This window comes from Cherax quadricarinatus, chromosome 30 (genome assembly GCF_038502225.1).
Source record: "Cherax quadricarinatus isolate ZL_2023a chromosome 30, ASM3850222v1, whole genome shotgun sequence".
Lineage (NCBI taxonomy): Eukaryota > Metazoa > Arthropoda > Malacostraca > Decapoda > Parastacidae > Cherax > Cherax quadricarinatus.
In genome coordinates this window covers 20336167-20353032 of record NC_091321.1, presented here as the reverse complement: position 1 = coordinate 20353032, position 16866 = coordinate 20336167, and the positions used below count along the sequence as shown (strand labels likewise).

At 43.1% G+C, this 16866-nt stretch overlaps 1 protein-coding gene across 1 annotated transcript; it reads left to right on the top strand.

Annotated features, from left to right (window-relative positions):
* The first annotated feature begins 2411 nt into the window (after positions 1-2411).
* LOC128692514 (transcription factor ast-1-like) lies at positions 2412-10844 on the top strand. Its single transcript, XM_053781670.2, has 6 exons — positions 2412-2844; positions 5056-5254; positions 8593-8928; positions 9091-9204; positions 9504-9696; positions 10260-10844. The coding sequence occupies exons 1-6, from the start codon at positions 2638-2640 to the stop codon at positions 10372-10374; spliced, it is 1164 nt and encodes a 387-aa protein (XP_053637645.1). The 5' UTR covers positions 2412-2637; the 3' UTR covers positions 10375-10844.
* Positions 10845-16866: the final 6022 nt, after the last annotated feature.

The following is a 16866-nucleotide window of genomic DNA, read 5'->3' as shown; positions in this document are numbered from 1 at the left end:
CCACTGGTATACAGTCACCACTGGTATACAGTCACCACTGGTATACAGTCACCACTGGTATACAGACACCACTGGTATACAGACACCACTGGTATACAGTCACCACTGGTATACAGTCACCACTGGTATACAGTCACCACTGGTATACAGTCACCACTGGTATACAGTCACCACTGGTATACAGTCACCACTGGTAAACACTCACCACCGGTATACAGACACCACTGGTATACAGTCACCACTGGTATACAGTCACCACTGGTATACAGTCACCACTGGTATACAGTCACCACTTAACCAGGTTATCTCAAAAACGTTTCTGGTCAGCTGAAAAAGTTTTCGAAATCATTACCTGAATATAATAAAGACCGTCTTTTTGAAACACATAATTCACCTATCTTTTATATATATATATATATATATATATATATATATATATATATATATATATATATATATATATATATATATATATATATATATATATATATATAGTGTAGTTCTTTTCCTGAGAAAAGTTTGTATATACAACTTTTATTCTGCACTAATAACACTAGGTATAGCAACACTAGGTATAGCAACACTAGTTATAGCAACACTAGTTATAGCAACACTAGGTATAGCAACACTAGGTATAGCAACACTAGTTATTGCAGCACTAGGTATAGCAGCACTAGGTATAGCAACACTAGGTATAGCAACACTAGGTATAGCAACACTAGGTGTTGCATGATGAATATCGACACTCACCTGCATCTCTAACTGACAATTAAGACACATGTGTCACAATGGGAGTCCTTAATGATGTAACTTTTCGCCTGCATTGCAGGTTTCATCTGTCCAATACAGAGATGAATCACACTCCTGGAGACATCAACGTTGATGAAAGGAGTGTTCTATCGGTGAAGCTTGCATCACAGGCGAAACGTTTGGTCAATAAAGATTGCTAGTGTTGTACATGTGTCTTCCTCATCAACACGTCGGTATTATCTGACGTAAGTGGATTAGAAAATCTACAAGTTGAGAATGCCAGTTATTATGAATGAATACCATTTATGATACACCTCTAACTCTCTCTTCTTTCCCTGACAGCATCTAGAGCACTCTTACTCTTGCTTAGTTTACAATAACTACCTCACTAGAGCTGGATTACATCAGCTAGATAATAATTTGCAAGTGCCTGAATTCAACGTTGCTCTAAAACCAGTTACTGTTACTGTATACCTCTGGACACATGGCCCATTCATGTCTACACTAGAGTGAACGAGTTGAAACATGGAAAAACACGACAATTATAGTTGGAACATGGAAGAACACAACAATTATAGTTTGAACATAACAAAACACAACAATTATAGTTAATCCATCAAAATAAGATGATAGTGGAGGTTTTATCAACTCGCCCTTCCCTCTGAGAACCTTATACTGAAGACTTATGGTACTGAGACTAGGTTCACGATTTTTCCTGGTACACAGGAAGTTTTCTTGGGAAGACTTGTTTTCGCCCAGGGACTGAGTAAAAATCTTTGGATGCTCCTAAAAAGTGGATAACGTAACTCCCTGTTCGATAACCACTGTCATAAACGTATTATCTGGGAGGGGAATTAGGACGATGCCACAGCTTCGTACTTACCGAAGCAAGCTGACATAACTAAGGTCTTCAAGGTTGCCATACAAAGTACATGTACTGAATTGTAGATGAATGGTTCACAGAACCGACACGTTGATAAATTAGACACATATGCAACCTTTGGGTATCTTTATTAAGGAAACGTTTCGCCACACAGTGGCTTCATCAGTCCATACAAAGGAGAATCTTGAAGAAAAGGAGGAGAATGAGGGAATCAGTCCCTCAACCTTGAGTCGATGTGGTCATATGCCGTATTCTATTCAAGATTGATGGACTGACCACATCGACTCAAGGTTGAGGGACTGATTACCTCATTCTCCTCCTTTTCTTCAAGATTCTCCTTTGCATGGACTGATGAAGCCACTGTGTGGCGAAACGTTTCCTTAATAAAGATACCCAAGAGTTGCACATGTGTCTAATTTATCTACATGTACTGAAGTTTGTGTAACTATTATTATTTCAGTCTAAGGCGTCAGAAATTGCCAGGTGCACACAATTCATAGATGATAGCATTATACAGTCACGACTAGGTACACATACTCACGTCCACGTAGACACTGTCGTCAGGTGATGACATAATGCACTCACACCTTGGTACGTTCAGTGTCCCAAGGTGGTGACATACACACACAGCTAGGTGCACACACTTTCTTGCTAGGTACACACACTGTCGCCAGGTAGTAACATAATACGCTCACGGTCAGTTATACACACACACACCATCGTTAGTTGGTGACATAATGGCCACGTAGATACGTCGTGACGTGAGCAAATAGGAAGAAGCATTTGTATTGACGTCATATATTTCCCCGTGGTGGAGCTGTCTGGTTTAAAATGGCCGTCGGTAGCATAATCCAACAGTCTTCTCCTTCTTCACCACGAGGCAAGAGCGTGTAGCTTCCCGCAACTTCGAGTACAAAGCTCTCCTCGTACACATCTTCAGTAGTTCGTATAAACAAAACCCAAAACATTGCCACATATACTCCGGCGAACGACGACCTTCAACCATGGATAATTCCAGCTACGAGGATCTGAGAGCTTCTTTTACTCTCGAAGAACCACTCTTCGGCCACGATGCCAGCATTGACAGCTTATGCCAGACCTACCTGGGCAACCTTAACACCTTCAGCACCCTGGAGACCCACAACACCACCGGACTCCTGGACGAGATTGAAACCTTCTCCAAGATAGACATCGGTGACTGGAGAGGCGAGGTAAGTGCAGCCTTCATGGCCTCTCTCCAGTCTTACTTTTGGTACTCCTTGTTAGGTACAAGGACACGTACAACTAATATGACATTTTATTGTGGCAACGTTTCGCTCTCCTGGAGCTTTGTCAAGCCTTGACGTCATATATTTCCAGGAGCTTTGTCAATCCTTGACAAAGCTCCAGGAGACCGAAACGTTGCCACAATAAAATGTCACATTAGTTGCACATGTATCTTTGTACCTAACATATTATTGGTAATTCTGCATGTATGGTACTCCTTCTAGAGACCTTTTACAAGGCTTTTCTTTGTAGGACCTCTCACAAAGTCCTCATTCAAATAACCTCTCACAAGGTTCGCGAGATAAAATAGGTAGTACTTTTGAGAATAGGCTGGACAAATACTTAAGTGAAAAAACTGAATCTGAGAAGACAGTGGCAAGTATGGGCCAATAGGCCTGCTGCAGTGTGCCTCCAATTTTATGTTTTATGTTCTTCTCCAAATGACGTCTCTCTCAAAGTCCTACCTTAAAGAAACTCACCGTGTTTGCCTCACACTTTAACCTCGAGGGGCAGCCTCCACGAAGGCTCTCCCTCAAGTCTTACCTTTAAGTTATCATTCACGTAGCTGAGCTGATGAAAGCACTAAGATAGTGTTTACCTTTCGGAAATAGCAAAGCTTATGGTTTCCTCGGTAACTAAGCCCGTTCATCTAAGCCCTTACAATTAACACCTTTCAGGGCAAGGTTGAAGGGGCTGTGATAACGGTGATGGGTTCTTGGTTCGCAGAACTGGAGCCGACCTTTCCAATACTGAACCAAACCTGAGGACCTTCTATTTCCCAGGCGTTGTGTGAACCCCTAAGTGTTTAGTAAGTCTCCCCACATTATAATAGCTAAATGACAATAATGTTCCTTCATTATTAATTTCATTATTTCCCCTCCCCCCCACTTCTGTGTTCTTGCTCTCCATCTGTGGGCACCTAGCTCCCTCTGTGGGCACCTAGCTCCCTCTGTGGGCACCTAGCTCCCTTGCAGTGCTCCCCTTTCTTTGTATTTGACTGGCTCCTCCTCCTTACTTCCCCATTACTACTTCCTTCCATCTCCGCCACTACTACTACTACTACTACTACTACTACTACTACTACTACTACTACTACTACTACTACTACTACTACTACTACTACTACTACTACCTCTTCCTGCCTATATATACCCGTCCTGCTCTACTTCTCGTTAGTGTGACTTTGTAAATGGTCCAAGTCGTACCGAAACGTCGTCGTAAGCTCCTCTCTTCTATGTGCGGGTTATTTGTGTGTTATAATAGCTAAACATCAAAATGGTATAAAATACCGACAGGTTGTTAGATAAGACACATATGCAACAGTTAGGTATCTTTATTTCGAAACGTTTCGCCTACACAGTAGGCTTCTTCAGTCGAGTACAGAAAAGTTGATAGAAGCAGAAGAGACTTGAAGACGATGTAATCAGTCCATCACTCTCGAAATTTTGAGGTGGTCAGTCCCTCAGTCTGGAGAAGAGTATTGTTCCATATTGTTTCAGACTATGGAACAATACTCTTCTCCAGACTGAGGGACTGACTACCTCAAAACTTCAAGGGTGATGGACTGATTACATCGTCTTTAAGTCTCTTCTGCTTCTATCAACTTTTCTGTACTCGACTGAAGAAGGCTATTGTTTAGGCGAAACGTTTCGAAATAAAGATACCTAACTGTTGCACATGTGTCTTATCTAACATAATAGCTATGGAAACGTGTCCAGAGCCTCCTTCAGTGTGTCAGCAGCATCTTCGTCTCTATCTGTCTTATTACGAGCAGTGTGGTTGGTCAGAAAGGCGGTTTCGATGGGAGAAAGAATATCGAACGTCCCCCACTCCTTGTGCTTAAAGACCCACAATACTACTACTACTACTTCTAAAAATAATAAGTGACAGTGAATATGTTTGGTCTATTGTTATATTCTCGTAATTCATATCTCTCTTTCCACGACTAAAGTGATAATCTGTCTATTGTAAACTTGAGAAAGCTTGGTTTCCAGAGCTTGTTTTCTAAACTTGGTGTCCAAGCAAAACATTGTTTTAACTAAAGTGTTCCTTCTGCCTTCTGTCTTGCTGCTTGAAGTCTTCTTGTCTTTCCCTCGTGTGTAGACAACAGCAATTGGTCATCATAACATCTTCCTTGACATCTGCTGTGTTTGCAGGATTGCCTGGACTGGGCTGGTAGCGTGTGCAAGCGTCGTGGACTGGACCAGACAACACTGGACCTATGGGAGCTACGTAGCACCTGCGGTAGCAACCTCCTGTTGTACTCCTGCCAGGACTTCTGCCGCCTCCTGGGCACCGTCTACGGACCTCTCTTCTACCAGGAGTTCTGTCAGCTCAAGGAGGACAGATACACTGGTGAGTACACATAGGAGTCACTTTCTTTGAATCTTCCTAGCACTTTCCTGTGGAACGCACAGGAGAATCAGTTTCACTTCTTATATCTTCCTAGTACTTGGTCCGAGGAATCGGAGCTACCTCCCCTGTGCTCCGATTAAATCTGACTATCTCCTGTGTCCCAGAGATTCTCACGGAATATAGTAAGAGCATTAACTTACAAAAGTGTGGCCTCAGCGGGTCATCTTGATCAGCATCATTGATTTCTGGCCTCTTGGGCCTTATCATGTCTAGTCTTGAAGCTGTGTATCGAGTTTGCCTCCACCACTGCCTCTTTTAAGTCATCCCAATTATCAACCACTTTAAGCGTAAAGAAATAGTTCCTAACATCCCTTTGGTTCATCTGTGTCTTCAGCTTCCACCTATATCCCGTCCTCTGTGCGTGTGTTAGTTACCAGTTGTCAAAGACACTTGTCGATAGACACTTGGCTTGTTGTTGGTAGTGTGTGTGAGTGTGAGTGTGTGTGTGTGTGTGTGTGTGTGTGTGTGTGTGTGTGTGTGTGTGTGTGTGTGTGTGTGTGTGTGTGTGTGTGTGTGTGTGTGTGTGTGTGTGTGTGTGTGTGTGTGTACTCACCTATTTGTGGTTGCAGGGGTCGATTCATAGCTCCTGGCCCCGCCTCTTCGCTGATTGCTACTAGGTACTCTCTCTCCCTGCCCCATAAGCTTTATCATACCTCGCCTTAAAACTATGTATGGTTCCCGCCTCCACTACGTCACTTTCTAGGCTATTCCACGGCCTGACTACTCTATGACTGAAGAAATACTTCCTAACATCCCTTTGATTCATCTGAGTCTTCAACTTCCAATTGTGACCTCTTGTGTCTGTGTCCCTTCTCTGGAACATCCCGTCTTTGTCCACCTAGTCTATTCCGCGCAGTATTTTATATGTTGTTATCATGTCTCCCCTGACCCTCCTGTCCTCCAGTGTCGTCAGGCCGATTTCCCTCAACCTTTCTTCGTAGGACAATCCCCGTAGCTCTGGGACTAGTCTTGTTGCAAACCTTTGCACTTTCTCTAATTTCTTGACGTGCTTGACTAGGTGTGGATTCCAAACTGGTGCTGCATACTCTAGTATGGGCCTGACGTAAATGGTGTACAGAGTCTTAAACGAATCCTTACTGAGGTATCGGAACGCCATCCGTAGGTTTGCCAGGCGCCCGTATGCTGCAGCAGTTATCTGATTGATGTGCGCCTCAGGAGATATGCTCGGTGTTATACTCACCCCCAAATATTTTTCCTTGAGTGAGGTTTGCAGTCTTTGGCCATCTAAACTATATTGTGTCTGCGATCTTCTTTGCCCTTCCTCAATCTTCATGACTTTGCATTTGGCAGGGTTAAACTCAAGGAGCCAGTTGCTGGACCAGGCTTGTAGCCTGTCCAGGTCTCTTTGTAGTCCTGCCTGATCCTCATCCGATTTGTGTGTGTGTGTGTGTGTGTGTGTGTGTGTGTGTGTGTGTGTGTGTGTGTGTGTGTGTGTGTGTGTGTGTTTGTGTATATGTGTATGTATGTATGTCTAAGTATGTGTGTGTATTTGTGTGTGTATGTGTACATGTGTGTGTGTATGTGTATGTATGTATGTCTATATATGTGTGTGTATGTGTATATGTGTGTGTGTGTATGTGTATATGTGTGTGTATGTGTATGTATGTATGTCTATATATGTGTGTGTATGTGTGTGTGTATGTGTGTGTGTATGTGTATGTATGTATGTCTATGTATGTGTGTGTATGTGTGTGTGTGTATGTGTACATGTGTGTGTGTGTGTATGTGCATATGTATGTATGTGTTGACAACACAGGGCTGTGGAAGAACAATACAACTCTGGCTGTCTCTCACTGCTGATATTAAGATTAAGATGACGTGTTCCTGTTTCATACCAGAAAGGTATCCCAGTATTTCATAAACCCAGCCTCCTCTACCATACTGATCTCAATAAGGTATCCCAGTATTTCATAAACCCAGCCTCCTCTACCATACTGATCTCAATAAGGTATCCCAGTATTTCATAAACCCAGCCTCCTCTACCATACTGATCTCAATAAGGTATCCCAGTATTTCATAAACCCAGCCTCCTCTACCATACTGATCTCAATAAGGTATCCCAGTATTTCATAAACCCAGCCTCCTCTACCACACTGATCTCAATAAGGTATCCCAGTATTTCATAAACCCAGCCTCCTCTACCACACTGATCTCAATAAGGTATCCCAGTATTTCATAAACCCAGCCTCCTCTACCACACTGATCTCAATAAGGTATCCCAGTATTTCATAAACCCAGCCTCCTCTACCGCAATGATCTTAATAAGGTATCCCAGTATTTCATAAACCCAGCCTCCTCTACCATACTGATCTCAATAAGGTATCCCAGTATTTCATAAACCCAGCCTCCTCTACCATACTGATCTCAATAAGGTATCCCAGTATTTCATAAACCCAGCCTCCTCTACCATACTGATCTCAATAAGGTATCCCAGTATTTCATAAACCCAGCCTCCTCTACCATACTGATCTCAATAAGGTATCCCAGTATTTCATAAACCCAGCCTCCTCTACCACACTGATCTCAATAAGGTATCCCAGTATTTCATAAACCCAGCCTCCTCTACCACAATGATCTCAATAAGGTATCCCAGTATTTCATAAACCCAGCCTCCTCTACCATACTGATCTCAATAAGGTATCCCAGTATTTCATAAACCCAGCCTCCTCTACCACACTGATCTCAATTTAGTGTCCCAGTATTTCATAAGCTCAACCCTCTCTACCTAAATTTGCACAAAATGAACATTACAGAGTTCGGCATAAGGTTCTACTGAAGTCTTGAAATTACTCACAAGAGACAGCCACAAGATATCACATGGGAATTTACATCTCAAGTTCTTCATTAAAATTAGCAACTCGTCATAACCCTCCTCTTATAAGTAAGGTCCCAAGAGCTAAAAATCTGAAACCGACCTTTTTGGGCTGTTTTGTCAGTGGCTGTTGGAACACGAAGCTGTACGCTTAGTTTTGTGATTGTTTTAAGTTGTACGCACCTATGTGGACTCACCTCTGTGGTTGTAGGGGTTGAGCCTCAGCTCCTGGTCCCGCCTGTCCGCCGGTCGCTAATGGCTTTCCTCTGTCCTGGCTACATGGACTCTGTCACAGCTATTGTTAAAACTAAACATGGATCCTGTCTATTTTGAAGTCTACTTACTAAATTATATCATTTACAGGTGACGTATTAATCGTGTAAGTTTGACACGTGTTGGTAAATGAGTCAGCAGGTGTTTTAACAGGCGTTTCCTGCCTCCTCAGGTGGACGGAAGCAGCAGCAGCAGCAGCTGACGCTAGAGGGTGTTGGAGCGTCAAGCTACAGTGACTACAGCTGGGGTAGCATCAGTGGCTACGAGGGTAGCATCAGTAGCTGCGAGGGTAGCAGCGGCGGCTACGAGGGTAGCAGGAGTAGCTACGAGGGTAGCAGCGGCGGCTACGAGGGTAACTGTGACACCACCTCGACTGACTGCTGGACACTGACGACTGATGACATGAAGGATCTGGACAGATACATCGGTACAGGAGATTCCTGCGATCCTTCTGCCTGGGGACTACAAGAGATGGACCTCTTTGAGCAGTCTGTGCCTATCTATTGTGGTGAGTGTCGTGTGTAGTAGTAGTTAGTAGTAATTGTAGTATTAGTAGTAGTAGTTGTTGTTGCTGTGTGTTAAAAGATCTTATCGAGAGAATTGGTGATGATGTGGTATAAAAATAATGACAACAGATGATGATAATGAATGTTTTTCTCCCTGTCCACAGACAGTCAAAGCCTCCCACCAGAGCCAGTGACAGAGATGACAGTGACTGGGGACAGTACCCCGGTGCTCTCCAATGATCCACTCAAAAAGATTCGTCCCCATGCTAAGAAACGAGGTACGTAGTGGTGGCACTGGGTGGCAGTGTCTTGGGGTCACTGCCAACACCTTACGCGTCACTGAATTATAATAACATTTAAAATAATCCAAATTTTTACTTCACAGTGAATAATAATAATAATAATAATAATAATAATAATAATAATAATAATAATAATAATAATAATAATAATTATTATTATTATTATTATTATTATTATTATTATTATTATTATTATTATTATTATTATTATTATTATTATTATTATTATTATTATTATTATTATTATTAATCATCATATTTAACACATCTCACAGAACGCGGACCTAAAAACTGGGAGTTTGTGATTCGTCTCCTAGCTGATCCTCAGACCAATCCTTCACTGATCCGCTGGGAAGAGCAAGCCCAAGGAACCTTCCGTCTGGTCCAGCCCTCAGTCATCGCCAGGATGTGGGGGCAGAGGGCTGATAAGCCCAACCTCTCCTACGATAACTTCGCCAGAGGGCTGAGGTAAGTTTGGCTTTTCCAGCTGCTGGCTTGGTGGGGATTAACTACTACTACACGAGGGTCATTAAGACTCCACATCACATATACACCACCAGTCAAGAATACTCTAATCTCTTAAATAAGAATTAAAAGATACACACCTCTTGGAGTATATATCTTTGTATACTATATTCTGATGAGTATCTCTTTCTTGGTATATACTGATAACAGCAGAATGTATATATATATTAATTTATATTAATGTTTATTTTGAGTATTAAAGTATCCTTGAGATGTGGTGTATAAGTGACATGCAGCCTTCATGACCCTCGTCTCGTGGATAAGCTCAGGGTCACTCCATTCAGTTTCATCTCGGGAAATTGAGAGCAATCATTTCTTTCTTGCTGCAGATTTCTTTTTAAAGTTCCACATCACTTTCCGTTGTCAAAATAAGAATACGATGTTAGTCACTTTCATCTCTCGTGGTGTACCGGAAGTCAAGATCATTCCACCATCACACAGTGTTAGTGGTCATTGTGTTAGACATTGCAAGGTAGCATGAGTGCTCATCACGTGTTTCTCTGCAGGTACCACTACACCACCGGGGCACTACAACCTGTGTCGGAGAAGCAGCTTGTGTACAGATGTGGACCCAAGGCTATCAAATATCTCATTGAACTGAAAACAAAGTCCTCAGCATGATGATCAGCGCCTGCAGTCACTATAGAGCCAGTGGTAGCCAACACTGCTCTCTATACTGGCTCCTTCCATAAACTACGGTGTATCTTGTATTCCCCTGATATAATACGCTCATCTCGGTGTTAATACACTGAGGGGTACACTTATCTCGGTGTGATAGACAGTATTATTACACAGATTTATCATCCGCTTTGGGATGTGCTGTTACCCGGTGTCGTACATCAGTGAACACATCTGGTAATTCACTCCGCTGAGAGGAGAAGATTCTTCATCTCTCATAGGGGCAGATTCAGTGGATATTCTTCCATATTGCTCAATTTATTTTTCTTAGAAATTTGACCAAAGGTGTCCACGGTAATGTGCTTAGCTTTACAAATCCGTCCAAAATCTGGAACACGTCTCAGCATTGCCCAGAAGAATGTGCTTGAAGTGGTCAAGACTCACAAGGAACCAGAAGCTGAAGTCTTAAGAGTGGCTCTGTGTACTGAAAGTAGTGGCACAGTAAGGCAGCTACAATATATATATATATATATATATATATATATATATATATATATATATATATATATATATATATATATATATATATATATATATATATACATGTATATATATATTATTTACTTCGTCTGTTTCTATTGCACAAATATTGCATACGCATCTTTTGGGACTGACAGCTAACGTGAGCATCAAGAGGCTGACAGCGGTTCATCCAGCTTGTGCATGAAGCACTTGGAAAGGAGAGAGAACTTCCTGAGGCTGTCTACCGAGAATTACGATTTTCCACACCATCGATAGTTCTTGAATTCTCTTACAGATATCACACTCGCAGAATCTTCTCAAGCTGAAGACTTTTTTTGTGAAATGTAAGCCAGGTAAGGTGGATATAATCGCAGTTAGGGTAGATAAAAGCCCAGGTAGTGTAAATAAATGTCCAGGTAGGGTTAGATAGAAACCCAGATAAGGTAGATAAAAGCCAGATAGGTTAAATAAGGAAGTTTAGAGCTTTGCTGTACATGCTTTGTCAAGTCTAGATCACAAGAGAGTACATACCTCACTGAGTCGCGGGTAGTAAGGATTAGTATAAGTGCACTTGGAGTACCTGAGCGGGTCACCTAGCAGTATGCTTCCCAGTCCTCAGGCGGGTTTTGTGCTTATAAGCCATTGCAGTATTACTGTAGCCTCGTTGTTTGATCTCATAACAGAATATATACGTTTATTTGTGTACGCTCTGGTTAGTCAGTTCGCCAGGTTTCAAGCCTGTCGACTAGAGGGTCATTGAGGTTGCTCATTTTGACTTAATACATGCTAGAAATACCTAATTACCTATAATAATAATAATAATAATTCCAATTGCCTATATTTATATAATAATTTATTTGTAAATATATTAATATTTATATAGTTATATAGCTATTTATCTATATTTATACATGAAAGTGTTTCAAGGCTGAGCTAGTAACGGGCGAGGTAGCTAGTAACTGTTATGTGACAGTTCTGTGTTCAACAAAGCTATCATTCTTGCTTCTTGTTTTAGCTGTGTTGCTATGCTAGTGTGTGTGTTTGTAAAGTACCTTCTGTGAAGGACTGCAGTCACCACCTACCTCTCTCATTCTTTCTTCTTGTATTGTAGTGCACAAAATTTTCTACACTACAATACAAAAATAAGTTTGTATTCTTGTAGCCCCACCACCTTTTGCGTGCGCGTGCGCGTACGCATGCACACACACACACACACACACACACACACACACACACACACACACACACACACACACACACACATACGGGGCCAGGAGCTGTGAATCAACCCTTGCAACCACAAGTAGGTTAGTACACTACAGAAAGCTATTATGGCTCTGTTCAACATTGCTAAGTTTACCTTCTTCACAGTCCATGTAAGACAGTGTTGCCATGCTTCACACAGTGTTGCCATGCTTCACACAGTGTTGCTATGCTTCACACAGTGTTGCTATGCTTCACACAGTGTTGCCATGCTTCACACAGTGTTGCCATGCTTCACACAGTGTTGCCATGCATCACATAGTGTTGCTATGCTTCACACAGTGTTGCCATGCATCACACAGTGTTGCCATGCATCACACAGTGTTGCCATGCATCACACAGTGTTGCTATGCTTCACACAGTGTTGCCATGCATCACACAGTGTTGCCATGCTTCACACAGTGTTGCCATGCATCACACAGTGTTGCCATGCTTCACACAGTGTTGCCATGCTTCACACAGTGTTGCCATGCTTCACACAGTGTTGCCATGCATCACACAGTGTTGCCATGCATCACACAGTGTTGCCATGCTTCACACAGTGTTGCCATGCATCACACAGTGTTGCTATGCTTCACACAGTGTTGCCATGCATCACACAGTGTTGTCATGCTTCACACAGTGTTGCTATGCTTCACACAGTGTTGCCATGCATCACACAGTGTTGCCATGCATGACACAGTGTTGCCATGCATCACACAGTGTTGCTATGCTTCACACAGTGTTGCCATGCATCACACAGTGTTGCTATGCTTCACACAGTGTTGCTATGCTTCACACAGTGTTACCATGCATCACACAGTGTTGCTATGCTTCACACAGTGTTGCCATGCTTCACACAGTGTTGCTATGCTTCACACAGTGTTGCTATGCTTCACACAGTGTTGCCATGCTTCACACAGTGTTGCCATGCATCACACAGTGTTGCCATGCATCACACAGTGTTGCTATGCTTCACACAGTGTTGCCATGCATCACACAGTGTTGCTATGCTTCACAAAGTGTTGCTATGCTTCACACAGTGTTGCTATGCTTCACACAGTGTTGCCATGCTTCACACAGTGTTGCCATGCATCACACAGTGTTGCCATGCATCACACAGTGTTGCCATGCATCACACAGTGTTGCCATGCATCACACAGTGTTGCCATGCATCACACAGTGTTGCTATGCTTCACACAGTGTTGCTATGCTTCACACAGTGTTGCCATGCATCACACAGTGTTGCCATGCTTCAAACAGTGTTGCCATGCATCACACAGTGTTGCCATGCTTCACACAGTGTTGCTATGCTTCACACAGTGTTGCCATGCATCACACAGTGTTGCCATGCTTCACACAGTGTTGTTTCTGCTTACTCTTCTGTACTAGACTGAAGAAGCCTACTGTGTAGGCGAATATTTTGGAAATAAATATGCCTAACTTTGCACATGTGTCTTACTTATTCTAGGTTTTGTAACATCCAAATCCTCTAAGAAATTTTACTTTACCTGTCACTGACGACCTGAGAGATGCATAAAAATATTATCTTTAATTTAAATTATCTGGCTTGTAATAAAGCGACATAATATTTGAATAAAAACGTATTACATAAATGTTCAATAATACGACTGGAACTACGAAGTAAACTTTGAGGACACCCTCGTGCATTGTTGACATCTGTTTAGTTTACGTCCAGTGAGAGAGAGAGAGAGAGATTTCGTTCGGATTTTTAACCCCGGAGGGTTAGCCACCCAGGATAACCCAAGAAAGTCAGTGCGTCATCGAGGACTGTCTAACTTATTTCCATTGGGGTCCTTAATCTTGTCCCCCAGGATGCGACCCACACCAGTCGACTAACACCCGGGTACCTATTTGCTGCTAGGTGAACAGGACAATAGGTGTAAGGAAACGTGTCGGAATTTCCACCCGCCGGGAATCGAACCCGGGCCCTCCGTGTGTGAAGCGGGAGCTTTAGCCACCAGACCACCGGGCCACCGCCAAGTTCCTGTGGTATCTGTGGTATCTGTGGCAGAGGCTATTGTAAAATACACCTGTGCAAACACCTGCACACACCTGTACACACCTGTACACTCCACTACACACTTGTACACACACGCCTCGTACAAAAGAGATGGACATCAGGGTTCTCTCTTTTCCCTTCAATTGTATGCAAATCTTGCTTGTTTCCGGAAATCTGGTGCTTGGTTAGTGTTTGTTGGGATCTGGTGTTTCTAGAGGGTTTGTGAGATCTGTTTATATAGTGTTTGTTGGGATCTGGTGTTTGTATAGTGTTTGTTGAGGTCCGTTTGTATAGTGTTTGTTGTGATCTGGAGTTTCTATTAGTGTCAATTCTGAAGGATGAGTGACAGTGTTACAGTTCTGATGGAGGGAAGCACAGTGTCTGTACTCTGAAGGATGAGTGACAGTGTTACAGTTCTGATGGAGGGAAGCACAGTGTCTGTACTCTGAAGGATGGGTGAGAATGTTACAGTTCTGGAGATGGGAAGTACAGTGTCTGTACTCTGAAGGATGAGTGACAGTGTTACAGTTCTGATGGAGGGAAGCACAGTGTCTGTACTCTGAAGGATGGGTGAGAATGTTACAGTTCTGGAGGTGGGAAGTGCAGTGTCTGTACTCCGAAGGATTGGTGAGAATGTTACAGTTCTGGTGGTGGAAAGTACAGTGTCTGTACTCTGAAGGATAAGTGAGAATGTTACAGTTCTGGAGGTGGGAAATACAGTGTCTGTACTCTGAAGGATAGGTGAGAATGTTACAGTTCTGGAGGTGGGAAGTACAGTGTCAGTACTCTGAAGGATAGGTGAGAATGTTACAGTTCTGGTGGTGGGAAGTACAGTGTCTGTACTCTGAAGGATGAGTGACAGTGTTACAGTTCTGGTGGTGCAAGTACAGTGTCTATACTCTGAAGGATGGGTGAGAATGTTACAGTTCTGGAGGTGGGAAGTACAGTGTCAGTACTCTGAAGGATAGGTGAGAATGTTACAGTTCTGGTGGTGGGAAATACAGTGTCTGTACTCTGAAGAATGGGTGATAATGTTACAGTTCTGGAGGTGGGAAGTACAGTGTCTGTACTCTGAAGAATGGGTGATAATGTTACAGTTCTGGAGGTGGGAAGTACAGTGTCTGTACTCTGAAGGATAAGTGAGAATGTTACAGTTCTGGAGGTGGGAAATACAGTGTCTGTACTCTGAAGGATGAGTGAGAATGTTACACTTCTGAAGTTGGGAAGTACAGTGTCTGCACTCGGAAGGATGAGTGAGAATGTTACAGTTCAGTTGGTGCGAAGTACAGTGTCTGTACTCTGAAGGATGGGTGAGAATGTTACAGTTCTGGAGGTGGGAAGTACAGTGTCTGTACTCTGAAGGATGAGTGAGAATGCTACAGTTCTGGCGGTGAGAAGTACAGTGTCTGTACTCTGATGGATGGGTGAGAATGTTACAGTTCTGGAGGTGCGAGGTACAGCGTCTGTACTCTGAAGGACTGGTGATAATGTTACAGTTCTGGTGGTGGGAAGTACACTGTCTGTACTCTGAAGGATGGGTCAGAATGTTACAGTTCTTGTGGTGGGAAGTACAGTGTCTGTACTCTGAAGGATGGGTGAGAATGTTACAGTTCTGGTGGTGGGAAGTACAGTGTCTGTACTCTGAAAGATGGGTGAGAATGTTACAGTTCTGGTGGTGGGAAGTACAGTGTCTGTACTCTGAAGGATGGGTGAGAATGTTACAGTTCTAGTGGTGAGAAGTACACTGCCTGTACTCTGTAGGATAAGTGACAATGTTACAGTTCTGGAGGAGGGAAGTACAGTGTCTGTACTCTGGAAGATGAGTGAGAATGTTACAGTTCTGGAGGTGGGAAATACAGTGTATGTACTCTGAACGATGAGTGACAGTGTTTCAGTTCTGGAGGTGGGAAGTACAGTGCCTGTACTCTGAAGGATGAGTGAGAATGTTACAGTTCTGGAGGTGGGAAGTACAGTGTCACTACTCTGAAGGATGGGTGAGAATGTTACAGTTCTGGAGGTGAGAAGTACAGTGTCTGTACTCTGAAGGATGGGTGAGAATGTTACAGTTCTGGAGGTGGGAGGTACAGCGTCTGTACTCTGAAGGATGGGTGAGAATGTTACAGTTCTGGTGGTGGGAAGTACAGTGCCTGTACTCTGAAGGATGGGTGAGAATGTTACAGTTCTGGTGGTGGGAAGTATAGTGTCTGAACTCTGAAGGATGGGTGAGAATGTTACAATTCTGGAGGTGGGAAGTACAGTGTCTGTACTCTGAAGGATGGGTGAGAATGTTACTGTTCTGGTGGAGGGAAGTATTGTCTGTACTCTGAAGGATGGGAGAGAATATTACCGTTCTGGAGGTTGGAAGTACAGTGTCTGTACTCTGAAGGACGAGTGAGAATGCTACAGTTCTGGTGGTGGGAAGTACAGTGTCTGTACTCTGATGGATGGGTGAGAATGTTACAGTTTTGGAGGTGGGAAGTACAGTGTCTGTACTCTGAAGGATGGGTGAGAATGTTACAGTTCTGTGGTGCGAAGTACAGTGCCTGTACTCTGAAGGATGAGTGAGAATGTTACAGTTCTGGAAGTGGGAAGATCAGTGCCTGTACTCTGGAGGATGGGTGAGAATGTTACGGTTCTGGTGGTGGGAAGTACAGTGTCTGAACTCTGAACGATGTGTGAGAATGTTACAGTTCTGGTGGTGGGAAGTA